This window comes from Notechis scutatus, chromosome 7, assembly GCF_049901735.1.
Source record: "Notechis scutatus isolate UNSWTSFEM ecotype Mainland chromosome 7, rNotScu1.2, whole genome shotgun sequence".
Classification (NCBI taxonomy): domain Eukaryota; kingdom Metazoa; phylum Chordata; class Lepidosauria; order Squamata; family Elapidae; genus Notechis; species Notechis scutatus.
Genome location: NC_142015.1, coordinates 1,536,091 through 1,550,914, shown reverse-complemented (window position 1 = coordinate 1,550,914; position 14,824 = coordinate 1,536,091). Strand labels below are relative to the sequence as shown.

The window sequence follows — 14,824 nt, the reverse complement described above, 5'->3', positions numbered from 1 at the left end:
CTTAACAACTGGGTTACTCACTTATCAACTGCAGTGATTCACTCAAAAACGAAGACAAGAAAAGCTGTAAAATGGGGCAAAGTCACTTATAACAAATGTCTCACTTAACAATAGAAATGTTGGGCTCAATTGTGGTCCAGGACTACCTGTATCAATTTTATATGTGTGTGTGTGTGTGTGTGTGTGTGTGTGTGTGTGTGTGTGAGCTTTGGAAGCCATATTGAGGCCACCAGATGCTCTCACACTGCCAAATTTTGAGCCTAGGAAAATGGGAGGAGGGAATTTCTTGGAGTGTATGTAGTTAGACATAACAACATTCTTTTTCTAAGTCAAGGTCATGTTATTTCTGCACCTGGGTGAGAGGACGTCTCAAGTAGGGATGGATGGTGATTGGGGCATGGGATGCGATGATGGGTGCAGGAGGTGGATTTGTAGTTTTTTACTTATTGCAAGGAAGCCCAGAACTTTCAGATTCGGGATTCCCCAGATGTGCCAGTTTGCTATCCAAAAAAAGGGAACTTTTGGGAAGATGTCTGTCTAGAAGTTATTTGTTGGAGTTATTTGTTTTCTGGAACGCTGACAATATATATGTATTTTAAAAATGGCACTGAACGATGAGGAGCATTTAAGTCCCAATAGCCAGGGTTTGTTGTTGTTTTTTTACAAGTTTTGGGGCCATTCAAACTTCCAACTCGACCTGTGTTTGGAGCACTGTCAAACAGAACCGTTTTTTCCCCTAATTTCAGCCAGGGTCACTGGGAGTGGGCCTTTGGTGAAGGTCTCCTGGAAACAGTCCTGCCCATCAACGCGCTGACGATACTGCAGTTCTGGAAGGAGGACCTTTTTGCGGGAGACACAGCAAAGGGCACTTCCTGGAAGGAGCAGCCGTCGGTCCCCTCACCTGGGCATCCGGAGGGGTGGTCAGGGAGGCCTTACAGCCGCAGAGACGTGACCCGTGGGATGTGGAAGGGAAACGTTTCATCTGATCCAGTAGAACTAGACGCAGCGGAAGAGAAAGCAAATTCTATTATTTTCTCAGGAAACAGGGGATGTCCGCACACTGCGGTCAAAAAAGTCAAAATGGCCACCACAGCATCATTGTACATGGCGCGTAGATGTTATCGTGCCCATCAAAAGTGGGCAGAGCTTCCGTTGCAGCATTGTGGCTGCCCCCTTGGCTTTTTTGACTGTGCCCTATAGACCCCACCGAGCAGGAAGTTGTTCAAGGCTTGTAGAATGACTGGGGCATTCATTCATTCATTCATTCATTCATTCATTCATTCATTCAATTGATGTGCCGCCTGTCTCCTTGATAAGGTCAGTCTGGGTGCCTTCTTTATGCATTAGTTTGATTGATTTCGCCTCCCACCTCAACTGCATGACTCTGGGTGTCTTCCAGAAATAAAAATGAAACTACCCAAAACTAATACCGTACAGCAAAACAGGGACTAAAGGGAGACTCCATTTTGTTTTGTAGACTCTGGCACTTGATAGTGTCATGTCCTTGTTGGAATCTGATTCCGAGGGGGAGATTGAGCAGCTGACAGGGAGTGGGAATGTGGCTCTGGTGGCTGTGGAAGAAATAGGGGAAGGGCACAGTCTGGCTGGGCATTCAGAGGAAGACCCAGGCCCACCCCCTCTTCATCCTAGGGCACGCAAGGAGGAACGGAGAAGGGAGCAACGTGGCTTGCGGAAGAGAAAGGGCCCTGATCCCTTTCATTAGTTGCAGCTGGGAGAACAGGATATAAGTGGGGCGTTTGCACACAGCACCTTGCTGGAAGCAAAGCGTGCATGATCTTTCTCGAGGCTTATCTGGGTTTTGGCGTCCTCCCAACTGTGGGTGCTGCGTTATCCTTTGAAAGTCTGCAATTGATCATCCTGGCCTGCTGTGTTAATGACTTCAGCGTGGTTTGTGTTGTTGTTTTTTTATTTCTAATTATCTTTACTTTGGATTCAGACTGCATTTCTGCCCTTCGTAGATTGCTTTTGGAAGAGTTTGATATCCAGCCGAGGATAATTGGACATTGGGGCCAAGTTGGAGGCATTAAAGTGACTTTCTTCTATTTTTGTGACTTGGTTATTTTTGTGTCATGTCCCGGGTCATCACAGATAGCTAAAAAAAAGGAACAACGCCAGGTTCTCTCCATCCCGAAGCTCCACAGGATGGGCATTTAGCCTGATAATGGGAGGTGAGTTGTCCCTTAGGGGTCCCAAAGATGCTTTTTCAAGAGGCAACTGGACTTTCTGGAACTTTTCTGGAGCCTCTTGAAAAGAGCATCTCTGGGATGATGGAGAATCTCCACAGACACTTAGCAAGGGGGCCCCTACCTCTGCGGGAGGCTCGGTTTGGTGGCCCCTCTCCAAAGATGACAGAAAAAGGTCCTGGAGTATTCCCAGTCTTTTTTGAGTGGGTGAAATTTTGCAAGAGAGAAAGTTAAAGCATTTTGGCAGTCGATGATGCCCTGCTGAGCTATTCAGATAACTGTATGTAGGCTAGAGCGAGGCTTGATTTCTATTTTTTAAAAAATATATCTATACATCTTTTATTGCTGCAGCTTTTGTGTTTTTTTCCCCCCGTTGTATGTTCTTCCCTGATAAGTTCATGCTGAGCTAGGAGAATCTAGAAAAAGGGTCCATGCTACAAAAAATAGCCTGCAAATAAGAAATGGTAGGACCATCAAATAGACAAAATAGTAGAAAATGAAGCTCAAGTGCCCTGGGCGTTTAGAATTCCAACAGCCAGGCACCTGCCACATAAAACTCCGAGATTTAACAATTGTTGGTAAGAGAGACCAAAAAATAATAGAGGTGGCAATACCTGGAGACAACAGAATGGAAGAGAAAGAACTGAAGAAAAATCAAGAAATGCAAAGACCTGTAAATAGAATTAGAACAACTGTGGTCAAAGAAAGTGTTAGTGCCAATAATAAGAGGCGCCTTGGGTGCAATCCCAAAACAACCGAAGCTTCTTCGGCATTGACAAATTCACCGTGAGTCAATTGCGAAAGGCAGCTTTACGGAACAGCTTGCATCCTGCAACAATGCTGCGTCTTTAACCCCATCAAACGCTCACCTCTGTCTATGCCAGGTCCTTGCGAAGGACTCGATAGGGGAATAAAACATGCCAAACCCAGTCTAGACTGCGAGACAAACCATCCCAACAGCAACAGCAGTGATGCAAAGAACCATCTGTACCCCCCCGCGCCTCATTTTTTTGCAGTGATGCTACTTACACTAATTTGTGCCGAATTGGCCGAAAATGCTTCATCATCTTGAGGGCAAGAAACATGCCAGGCAGAAGGAAGAAGGCGCATCCACCCAGGCTGAACCAAAAGGCATTCTGGGGGAAAGGAAAGGCACACGTCACCAAAGGGAAAGTATACGGGTGGGTCTTTCTCCTGGCACCGAGGAAAAATCCTCTGACTCTGGTATATAATCTGGGTCCATTTGGTTGCAGCGGAAGGTTCTTTTACTGGAAGGATGCTGGCTGAAGTCAAGTCAGGCCAGTTCTGGGTTTCCCACGGTCCAAAGGTACAGAAGGGTTTCTCCCAGCCCTCCCCTTCGTGACGAGTCGGTCTTCAGCCAATCGGATCTCGCCGAAGTGTTTTGAGAACGACATCATCTTCTGGACCTACCTGTAGACATTGCTGTGGTGAAGCACCTTTGCACGCCAGCGAAGTTCATTAAAAATGCACCAGCTTTTACGGGCTAAAGTCCACTCATCGGAAGCAGGGCACAGATTTAGCTGAAGCAGTGGTGGGGTTAAAAAATTTTTTACTACCAGTTCTGTGGGCGTGGCTTGGATTTGTGGGCGTGGCTTGGTGGGCATGGCAGGGGAAGGATATACTGCAAAATCCCCCTTCCCTCCCCACCCCACTAACCTGCTTTCCAGCTCCGTTCTCCTGGGCAGGGCAACCAAAGGAGACCCAGCCGATCAGCTGGGACTCAATGGGAGGCAGAGCATAGATGGGGTTGGCGGGGCCAGTCAGAGGTGGGATTGGCCAGTTCTCCAAACTACTCAAGATTTCCACGACCGGTTCTGCAGAACCAGTCCGAACCGGCTGAATGCCACCTCTCGGCTGAAGCCGTTTGAGCAAGGCTGGAAAAGCACTGTTGGATTGCTTCGGAGTTTGACTTTCTCAAATCTAAATGGTTCTCCTCCTCCTTCTATAGTGTTTACTCCTCAGAATTGCTAAAGAAGTGTTTCATTTAATAAAAACATATTTCTTAAAAACCAGGCTAGGAATATACTGGTCATCCTCAAGCTTACCAACACAACAGAGCCCGAAGTCTGGTTGCTGAGCGAGACAGTTGTTAAGTGAGTTTTGCTCTATTTTACAACCCCTGGTTGCCATCGTTGTTCAGTGAATGGCTGCAGCTGCTAAGTTATACCACGGTTGTTAATCTGGTTTCCCCACTGAATTTGCTCGTAAGAAGGGGAACACGTGACCCCCAGGACCCTGCGACCATCGTAAATACGAGTCGTTTGCCAAGCATCCGAAATTTGATGACGTGACTGCTGGGGGTTCTGCGACAGTCGTGTGAAAAAGGGTCACTTTTTTCCCAGCGGCCATTGTAACTTCGAATGGTCACTAGGTGGTAGGTAAGCTGTGGGCCAGGAAAGGTCGAAGGCTTTAGTTAGGGGGCAGAAAGATTTACCCAAGGGTCCAGGATGCGATTGCACAAGATGACCCGGCCATTGTCCAGAGCAGTGGAAAAGGGCTGGCAGGAAGCCACATCCTCAGCCAGCTGGAACAGAACAAACAAAAGGATATTGTGTGTGTGTGTGTGATTGTCTGTGATTTGCACATCGCTGACACAGGGGCATCTGAGGACTGTAAGGGAAGCCAATTCTCACCATGGTCCTCATCCAGTTCAGGTACTGGGAGATATATCCCAATTCTTTCCTTGCAAAGCAGTCCAACTCCTGGAGGAAAAGGAAAACCGAGTTAAAAGCAGATTTTTGTAAAAGAGAAGCCCGTTGTCTCCTGCGAATTCTCCCCCCTCTTGATAAAATGTCGTCTAAACCGAGGACAATTTCCACCAACAAATTATATGCAAATGTTTTTTTTTTCTGCAGATAGAATCTGCATGCTGGTGCTTTGGATTAGAAGACCTCCAAGCCCTTGGATTCTATGATTCTTTGCCATTTCTCTTTCTAGATTGACGTGGTAAAAGAAATGCAATTCTCTTGACCTGCCAAAGGTGCTTTTTCAAGAGTCAACTGGACTGTCTTGCTTTTTTCTTTTTTTCCCCCTTTGAAGAAGTTTTGCTTCTCATCCAAGACGCTTGGGACAACCATGACCTGAATGATTGAGAACCCCTGTAGACGTTGTGACCTGCCGCTTTCCCAGGGTATTCACAAAGGCCGCTCCTTCCTGTCAGCCTTCCCTCTTTCTTCCTTCCCTTTGCATCTCCGCCCTGCCTTGTTCTTCCCAGCCCCACCTTCCTTGAATTTCTTGTTCCAGAGGACGAGCTTTGTGGGGAGGGGTGAAGGGCAACAAGAGGAACCCTAACGCTGGGTCAGAAATAAGGCCTAGCTCAGCCATAATTCTGTTTGCCATGGTGGGCCTCTGGGCAGCCCAGAATTTGTTCACAAATAGGATTTTCCTCTCTTGTATTATTAATAGGCATCTCTTGGTGCATCCAGCATCTTGCAGAATCCAGGTCAATGAACAGATGCAATTACAGATGCATGGCCCAGCTCTTTCCATGTGTGTGTTTGTGTACTCTCTAAACCAGATACCTTCACGTTGCTGCTCTCCAGAAGCGCCTGCATGTATAGGAGTTGGTCTCCTATAGCAGGGATCCCCAACCACGCCGGCCCAGTACCGGCATCCAGCTGGGCGCCGCCATCTTTTGATGAAACGTGCTTCCGGTGAGCTTTTCCGGAGAAAGCTCACCGGAAGCGCTGGCGCCGCCATCTTTTTGATGAAGCGTTTTCCGGTGAGCATTTCTACCCGGAAAAGCTCACCGGAAGCGCTGCGCCGCCATCTTTTTGATGAAATGCTTCCGGTGAGCTTTCTACCGGTGAAAAGCTCACCGGAAGCACTTTTTCATCAAAAAGATGGCGGCGCCAGCAGCGCCGGTAGGAGTTGTTCGCGGACCGGGCCGCGTCCGCAAAAAAGGTTGGGGATCACTGTCCTATAGCATATCTGGAGGACATCAGGTTGAGAAAGGCTCTGGCAGCCTATTTCGAGAGCGATTGAAAGGATCTGATGATGGGGCTGTTACTCCTTGAATAGCCGCACTCTTGGGAACAACCTTTCGAGTTTACCTGTTTTCTTCAGGCAGCTCACCTGTCTGAGAATCTTCTGGGTCTGTAAGGGGAGAATGGCCTCCACAAGGGTGATCTGGGATTCGGTGTTGTTGAATTGAGCCTGGGGGAGGCAGGAAGAAAAAGCAAATTATTTGCCCGTCAGGGGAAGGTCTGTTGTCAAAGGAAGTAAGAAACTCTGAAAATGGCAAGTTTGCCCTGAGCTCCTACACTCCACTATCTACTGCAGGACTGGTGGACACCTGGAGGAGGAGGAGGAGGAGGAGGAGGAGGAGGAGGAGGAGGAGGAGGAGGAGGAAAGGAAGGAAGGAAGGAAGGAAGGAAGGAAGGAAGGAAGGAAGGAAGGAAGGAAGGAAGGAAGGAAGGAAGGAAGGAAGGAAGGAAGGAAGGAGAAGGGGAAGGGAAAGGGAAAGGAGGAGAAAGAGGAGAAGGGAAAGTACAAGGAGATAATTATGTAGTGTAGAATTTTATTTTATTTTAGTTGATGCCAGGGATATAATCAGTTATCTACACAAGAATGCAACAGCCAAATCAACTTTTTAGCCACTCAGCACAAAATTATAAGTATCTGTTCTAGTATGCCGTAGATAGCATCTGGGGTTGCGTGCCCAGGCGCCCACAGGTGTGTGTTGCCAGCCAGAACATTAATGCATGTACTTATCTATTTTTTTATGCATGTCCAATCAGTCACCTTCCATTGTTCAATTGGAAATGTTGTGTGTAGAAAATGCACAAGGCGTTTTACATTTTTATGGAAAGGAGGAACCAGTTCCTCTGTGTTTGATAACAAGGTGTTTTCCCTTTGTCTGTAATTATGGTCCACCTGGCTGGCTGTCCTCCCCACCCCCAGCCCACAAAAGCAAAGTGTCTGCTTAATCTTTAATTGTGCAAGATGTTTTGGCTGCAATTTGCATTCATTATCCTATAATAGGTGAGAGAGGATGAAATGTCCTTCAATGAAGAACTCGGCCTCCAGAGCAGAACGAAAGCAACGTCTCCTCTTAAAGGCAGGTTTTGTTGGGCCAAACAGGCCTTCTGGCTCATGTAGAAAACAATGAATTTTCGTAGATGAAATAGCTTTAGACGGGCTAATGTGGAAGCACTGTTCAGGTAGTCCTCGACTTACGACCAACTTAAGGAAAGCTGGAAGGTGGATGGATGGATGAGAGAGAGAGAGAGAGATTAAGAAAGAGAGAGATAATGGATGGAGATGAGAGAGAGAGAGAGAGAGAGAGAGATGGAATGATGGATGGATGGATGGATGGATGGATGGATGGATGGATAGATAGATAGATAGATAGATAGATAGATAGATAGATAGATAGATAGATAGATAGATAGATGGATGGATGGATGGATGGATGGATGGATGGATGGATGGATGGATGGATAGATAGATAGATAGATAGATAGATAGATGGATGGATAGATAGATAGATAGATAGATAGATAGATAGATAGATAGATAGATAGATAGATAGATAGATAGATAGATAGATAGACAAAAAGATTGCATCCCTGAAATTATTTCACCTGTAATCACAATACCTGGAAGCTAGGTGACATGGTTGTTAAAAACTGGACACTTTCTTTCAGTTGTGCCTATAAATAAAATGAAATAAAACTAATTAATTTGGTCCCGTGAAATATTAATCACATGCTTCCTCTTCCATTCAAATAGAACCAGAAACCCAACCTTCACTTTATCTAAAATTAAATTTTATAGACTATTAATTTAAAATCTCCGAATAGGTTGCTTTGGTGGTGGGATTCCACCCCAGTTCGCACCAGTTTGGGAGAACCGGTTGTTAACTTTCTGAGCGGTTTGGTGAACTGGTTGTTGGAAGAAATCATTAGGGCGGAGAACCGGTTGTTAAATTATTTGACTCCCACCCCTGGGTCGCTTGCTCTTTCTGTTGAAGCCCTTCTGAATGTCAAGTCGAGGCTCCTGGGTGTGATTCACCGAAAGCTTACCACGAGGGCCTCCATTGGGAGGACTATCTGGTTCTGGACTCTTCTGAGCTTGTGAGCTTCCTCCACCAATCGTCCTGCCAGAGTTCTGTCGCTCTGCGGGAAACATCAACATCTCTGGGTTGACTGGGAAGTGAGGACGGGAATTTAAGAAAGACTTTGCTTCTTTCCCACCCACCCCCCTTATAAATGGCCACCCATCTCAACTGGTTCCCCACCTGAACGTTACTCAACCTTTCAAGATCGACTGCCAATCCTTCCACATTGGTCTTCACCACAGGGTTGCGCAACTGAAAGAGAAATCATCCGCCGTGTAAGGGGCTGTGAGAATATCCTTGGGAGGAGGAAGTAAATACCCGAGACAACAGCCTGCAGAAGGAATGGAGGTGCTGAAAGTGCCTCAGGTGGGGCCCTCCCTATTTCTCTGGAAGGTAAAGGTGAGGGAGGGGAGAAGAGTTTTCAATCTTTCATACTTCTGTTATTATGGAGTGTCCCTGCAGGTTCCACCCGGATAATCATGACCAACTTTAGGAGGTGATGTTTATCTCTATTTCTTAAGCCAAAGAGCCAGCATTGTCCAGAGAGGTTTCAGCAGTCATGGGCCAGCATGACATCACGCCGCAGCATGGAGCATACAGCGAAATACAGAAGGCTGTTACCTTCCCACATGTTTATATGCTGCTGCAGTAACCTTACAAATAAAAGTAGAGTTAGTCATGATCTGAGCATCTTGTCTGGACTACCTCAAAGGGCTGGCACCGAGCGACTTCTGCATCTGTAGTTGTGGGTAGAAAAGAACATCCCAAAGGTCATTTTTCCAGAAGGCAACTGGACTTTCTTGTTTGTTTGTTTTTCCTTTGAAAACATCTCGCTTCTCCTTCAAGAAGCTTCTTCGGTGAAGAACTTGAAGAACTGAACTGAAGAACTTGAAGAAGCTTCTTTCAGGAGAAGCGAAACATTTCCAAAGAAAATAGAGAAACAAGTAAGTCCAGTTGCCTTTTGGAAAAGCCCCTTTGGGACAACCCTGACCTGGATAATTGAAAGCTTCCGTAGACACAGAGTCCAGGCAGGACATCTGCCTCCTCCTCCCCCCAGGTACAGACTCACCTCTGCCGTGAAGTCAGCGTAGTTGACCAAGTCCACCTGGCTCTTCCTGAAGGCCTCCAAGTCCCGCCTCCCTTCGGCATTCAGCAAAACAAGGTCTTCGAAGTGGAAGTTGAGGGCATGGAGACGTTCCTGAAACTCAGCCGTGTACTGGAGCGGAAGGGGGGTGGGGGGTGGAAATGGAGGTTGCTTTCACAATGGCAAAAGTTTTAATGCGGTTATTCGATTTAAGGTTGGACTAAGTTTAATGAATTCATTTTTAATCATTTTATTTTTTTTAATCAATGGATTCATTTCTCTGAATTTATTATAGCCGCCTGACTCCAATGTCAAAGGTAAAATCAATACTGGGAGGACGTCCTGGGGGTGGTATCCCCATTCTCCCTCCACCTTCGGGCTTGTATAGGCTGAGAAATGGTCAGATTGACTATGAAATCATTTCTTCCGTGCATTTTCCCACTTGAAATAACACCCTGATGTGTTTTTACTGCTATTTCTGTCCTCTTTTTTTTTTTTCTGGGGAGGAAAAAATCAACAAAGAGAACAGATGCCCACTGTCTTCCCCAACCTGGAGTGTCCTTCTGTGGATAATTGTGCCTCAAAAACAAAGTTTGAAAGGGTGGAACTGTGTCTCCCAAACAGGGAGCCACATCAAATATATGTCCCCGGGGCAGAAGTTTTCTTTAGACTTTACGTTTTAACAGGTTAACAGAATTGGAAGGGACCTTGTAGGTCATCTAGTCCAACCCCCCCAACCCCCCAAGCAGGAGACCCTGAACCATTTCTGACAGATGGGAATCCAGTCTCTTCTTGAAAGCCTCCAGTGATGAAGCTCCCACAACTTCCGAAGGTAACTTCTGTTCCATCAGTTGATTGTTCTCACTGTTGGAAACCTTATTTCCAGGTTGAATATCTCCTTGATCAGTTTCCATCCCTTGTTTCTTGTCCTGCCTTCAGGTGCCTTGGAAAATAGCTTGACCCCCTTCCTCCTCTCTGTGGCAGCCCCTCAAATATTGGAAGTCTGCTCTCCTGTCTCCCCTGGTCCTTCTCTTCCCTAGACTAGCCAGGCCCTGTTCCTGCGGTTCATCGAATGTTTCATCCAGTCATCTCTCTTGCTCTCTTGCCTCCTTCCAATCTCCTCTCTCCCTCTTTCTATCCCTTTTGTTTTCTTGCTCTTTCACTCTGTCTCCTTCCTTCCTTCCTTCTTTCCTTCTCTCCCTCTCCTTCAAATAGTGGATGCTCTCCTGTCTCCCTGGTCCTTTCTTCCCTTAGCCAGGCCCGTGCTGCAACCGTCATCCTATGTTTTAGCCTCAATCCTCCCTAATCAGCTGATGACTTTCTTTATAAAGAAAGCTGACAAGCCTGCCACCTAATCTGATGTTATGTACCTAAGATTCAGAACAGGAGCCTCGCTGATCCTCTAAGCACAGGACAGGAAAAGATTATATTAAAATCTCCCCCTATTTTTTTATGGGGAGAGCAAATTAATCGTTGAGAATTCTCCAGTAATAAAGATGGAATGAATTCTCCAAGGAAAGGTGACCTACCTTCTTTAAGAGAGCAAAAGTAAATAAGGTGGTGAGCTTTTGGAGTTTACAAAAAGGGTGGCTAGGCTAATCCTGCCCCCGCCCCCCCAAGTATATTTAAATATAATGAAGAGAAACGTTGCCTAAAATTCAAGCCCCACCCCAGCCGATACTGCAAAACAAGTTCTCTGACTATTTTCATCTGATTGAACAGAGGAGGCCAGCCTGCAGTATATTTAACGTATTGCTTGATTTGAGAGGTGAGGAGGCTGTGATCCAGTGGTTTTCTTCCCATATTGATAGGAACATCTGGAGAACCTCTGGAAGCCAAGTATTGAAGTAGAGCTGAGCCTGACGGTGAGTTTTTGTCTCCTAAGATCCTCCTGAAGGATCCCAGGCGAATCGAGCCTCGCTTTGCAAAAGGGGGCAACCAAGGATGCAGCGAGAGGCTTGTTACCTTGGCAACGCTGAGATGCTCGCCGAGGCTATACTGGTCCTTCAGTTGCAGGACTTCCCAGAGGCCCGCACCGTTCCTGCACTGCCTGAAAGGAGATGGAAAGAAATGAAGCCAACCCCCTCATCACATCAGCTTGCAATCTGCCTCAATTTAGGCGAGATGTCTAGATAGCGTTGACTCGCAATTCCCAGCCCCCTTCACTCCTAATGTTTGGAGTCTGCCAGGTTAGGGGTGCCAGGTGTTGGGCAAAAGGAGAACACGTCTTCCTTTTCAGCTGCAAGTCCTCCATCTGGCAAGGCAGAGCTTTAAAACCAAAGATGGTTGAGACCATAGGATTGTAGGGCCAGCACTCTACTGAACAGGATGGAATAAGAGAGTTGGGAGGGACTTTGGAGGTCTTCTAGTCCAACCAGGTGACCCTATACCATTCTAGACAATTGTCCTTGTTCTCTGATGCCTGTTTAGTTATCTTGTACTAGGATTAAAGGTGGCATGATGAGAAGCAGTGGACGGAAGCTCATGAAGGAGAGATACAACCTAGCATTAAGGAGACATTTCCTGAGAGTGAAATCAATCAGTGGGACAACTTGCCTGCAGAAGTTTGGACTGGAGAACCATTTGATTGGGGTGGTATAGGTTCTCCTGCTTGGGCAGGGGGCTGGAATAGAAGACCTCCAAGGTCCCTTCCAACTCTCTTATTGTGTACTCTGTAACCCTATTGAGGTGATGGCCAGCCAGTCCAACTCTTTAGCAAAAGGAGCCCTTGGAAAAAGGGGGTACTCACTGATATGCCGACGTGAGGTTGAGATTCTGCTTTAAGCCAAGGTATTGAGAGGCATTCATGGAAGGTGGGAGGTTGCCGGGGGTGTCGATGAACTGAATAATGAAAATAATAATTGTGCATTATTATCTGTGCATTGACAACATTTCCATCTCTCAGTTGCAAAAGGCTATGCTAGAGCCACATGTCTACTATGCCGATGCATTACAACAAGGTGGCTTCTTGGAGGAAGTCAATGCCCATGGAGGAGGCCAACCCCAGTTAAAGAACTGGCGGGTGGGACTTCATATTGTGGACAGAGAATAATAATAATATCAATGGCACGGTGGAAAACACGGTTGCTGGTCAATGGTGATGCATTGGGAGAGGTTAATATCAAGAGAGGAACCATCCCTGCTACTGTTGGGCTCAGTTGTGGTCATAAGCATAATTGAGGATTATCTGTACTCTTTTTGTTTTATCTTTCCCTGGAATTTCTTTAAAAGACAGGTGCAGACTTTCAGCACTATAAGATAACACATTTATGCACCTGATAAAATTAATTGTGTGCAAGTGGGTGTGTGACACAGAAAAAGAAGGGGGAGGGGAGTTGTCTGCACACACTTGTGGACTGATTCTCCTAAGGGCAACCATTCCCACACCACTTTTTCAAAGGTTTTGGAGCTGATGTGGATCAGAGTTGGCCAAGATGAAAGAACTATAGTATTCTATAGCTTTGCTGGTTGAGGAATTCTGGGAGTTGAAGTCCACAAGTCTTAAAGTTGCCAAGGTTGGAGACCCCTGTTCTAGACAAGTGACTGTTCGATTTCTTCTGGAAAACTCCAGTGATGAAGCAGACACTACTTCTGAAGGCAAACAGTTCTACTGATTAATTGTTCTCACTTTCCCCAAAAATGTCTCCTTAGTCCTAGGTTGCTCCTCTCCTTGATTAATTTCCAGCCATTGAGTCTTGTCTTATCTTCCAGTGCTTTGGAAAACAGGTTGACCCCCCCCTCTTCTTTGGGGCAGCCCCTCAAATATTGGAACACTCCTATCCTCTCCCTTAGTTCTTCTCTTCACTAGACTGGGCATGTCCAATTCCTGCAACCGTGTTCTTCGTATGTTTTAGCCTCCAGCCCCCTAATCATCATTGTTGCTCTTCTCTGCACTCTTTCTAGAACATCAACAACAACAAAAGCAAGGCTCCTTTAAAATAAGGCCAACAACTCTTAATACACCCTTCCTCGTGTTCATGCAGACGAACTCACTCTGAGTATCTCTTGATCGGCCCAAGGTTTGCACACCAACGTTTGGATGTTTCCTCCAACCAGAAAGGTGACAGAGACCAAGAGAATCAGAATCCAGGAGAAGAGGAAGCTGAAGGTGACACCACTGTAATCAGATGGACAAACACGTGTCAGGGAGGGGACAAAAGTCACCACCACATTTCCCCCATCTGGATTGTTGGTCCTTCCAAAGAACCTGGAAGCCAGGTTGAGCAGAGGGAAGCACCTGACATCTCTGCTTAGGTGCCAGGTGCCTAGAAATAGCCACATTCTGTCCTCCTTGTTTTGTTTCACTGTTTTGTTTCTGCAGAGGGACCTCCATTGTCCTCAAATTTGGATATGGAGATGACATGAGGGGTTCTTGATGCTCCCTGCTTGGTTGTTTTCTGGTAGACGTTTCATTACCCTAACTAGATAACATCATCAGTGCTAGAAGGGAATGGGGTTGAGGAGGAGGAGGAGGAGGAATGTGGGGTCCTTGGTCCTCCCTGAGTTTGGTTATTTGCTTTCAGACATTGTATTACCCAACTAGGGAAAACCATCAGTGCTAGGAAGTAGAGTTTGCAGGAGGAGGAAGAGGAGGAGGAGGAGGAAGAAAAGGAGGATGGGAGGTCCTTGGTGCTCTCTGATGTCTGCTTTCTTGAAGACATTTCATTACCCAACTAGGTAACATCATCAGTGCAGGAAGGGATGGGGTTTGCTCACATTTTATATTCTTGCCCGGTCAGTGATGGTGGGGATGGTCTTGGGGTTTTTTTGGTTGGGCTGTTTACTGCTAGCTTGTTTGGCAGTTCCTTCATGGGGGTATTGTTTACTTCTTGATTGTTGGTCTGATGTTAATCTTGGAGCTAATCTATGCTCATCTGGGTGCTGGTGGGGAGCAGAGGTGGCATTCAGCAGGTTCTGACCAGTTCTGGAGAACCGGTAGCGGAAATTTTGAGTAGTTCGGAGAACCAGCGAATGCCACCTCTGACTGGAGATTTTACAGTATCCTTCCCCTGCCACGCCCACAGAACCACGCCCACAGAACCGGTAGTAAAAAAAAACTTGAATCCCACCACTGGTGGGGAGGTGTTGCTGGTGGTTAGTGAAACATCTGCCAGAAAACCACCCAGCTCAGAGACCACCAAGGAGCCCTCACTTCAACCCTGCGCTACAAACATTCTCCTTTACGGATAGAGTGGACGTCCAAGAGTTCTTACATGATGAGAAATTTGGCTCCAGCTTCAGCCCGGCTCTCGTAGTCACTGGGATCCTCTCGCACCACCAAGCCATAAGTGCCAAAGGAAAGGCCCAGAACATTACAGAAGACAATCAGCAGGACAATTGTGCATGCTATTGTACCTACAATCCACCTGGCCAAGACAAAAAAAAAGGAAGGAGACAACTTCAGGCTCTGAGTCCGTTCTTAACGCATCCGCCAGAAACGTGGTGTGCTGGTTT

General features: G+C 46.5%; 1 protein-coding gene across 1 annotated transcript in view; it reads right to left on the bottom strand.

Annotated features, from left to right (window-relative positions):
* Positions 1-425: 425 nt before the first annotated feature.
* PROM2 (prominin 2) overlaps positions 426-14,824 on the bottom strand; it is a 30,661-nt gene continuing 16,262 nt past the window's right edge. Inside the window, exons 11-23 of the mRNA XM_087969876.1 lie at positions 14,584-14,736; positions 13,364-13,487; positions 12,120-12,211; positions 11,336-11,420; positions 9,356-9,502; positions 8,467-8,538; positions 8,252-8,344; positions 7,826-7,879; positions 6,300-6,380; positions 4,859-4,927; positions 4,660-4,749; positions 3,234-3,340; positions 426-996 (exon numbers count right to left, since the gene is read on the bottom strand). Of these exons, the coding sequence (XP_087826002.1) occupies positions 933-996; positions 3,234-3,340; positions 4,660-4,749; positions 4,859-4,927; positions 6,300-6,380; positions 7,826-7,879; positions 8,252-8,344; positions 8,467-8,538; positions 9,356-9,502; positions 11,336-11,420; positions 12,120-12,211; positions 13,364-13,487; positions 14,584-14,736 (1,231 nt within the window). The 3' untranslated portion in view covers positions 426-932. The remainder of the gene's footprint in view (positions 997-3,233; positions 3,341-4,659; positions 4,750-4,858; positions 4,928-6,299; positions 6,381-7,825; positions 7,880-8,251; positions 8,345-8,466; positions 8,539-9,355; positions 9,503-11,335; positions 11,421-12,119; positions 12,212-13,363; positions 13,488-14,583; positions 14,737-14,824) is intronic.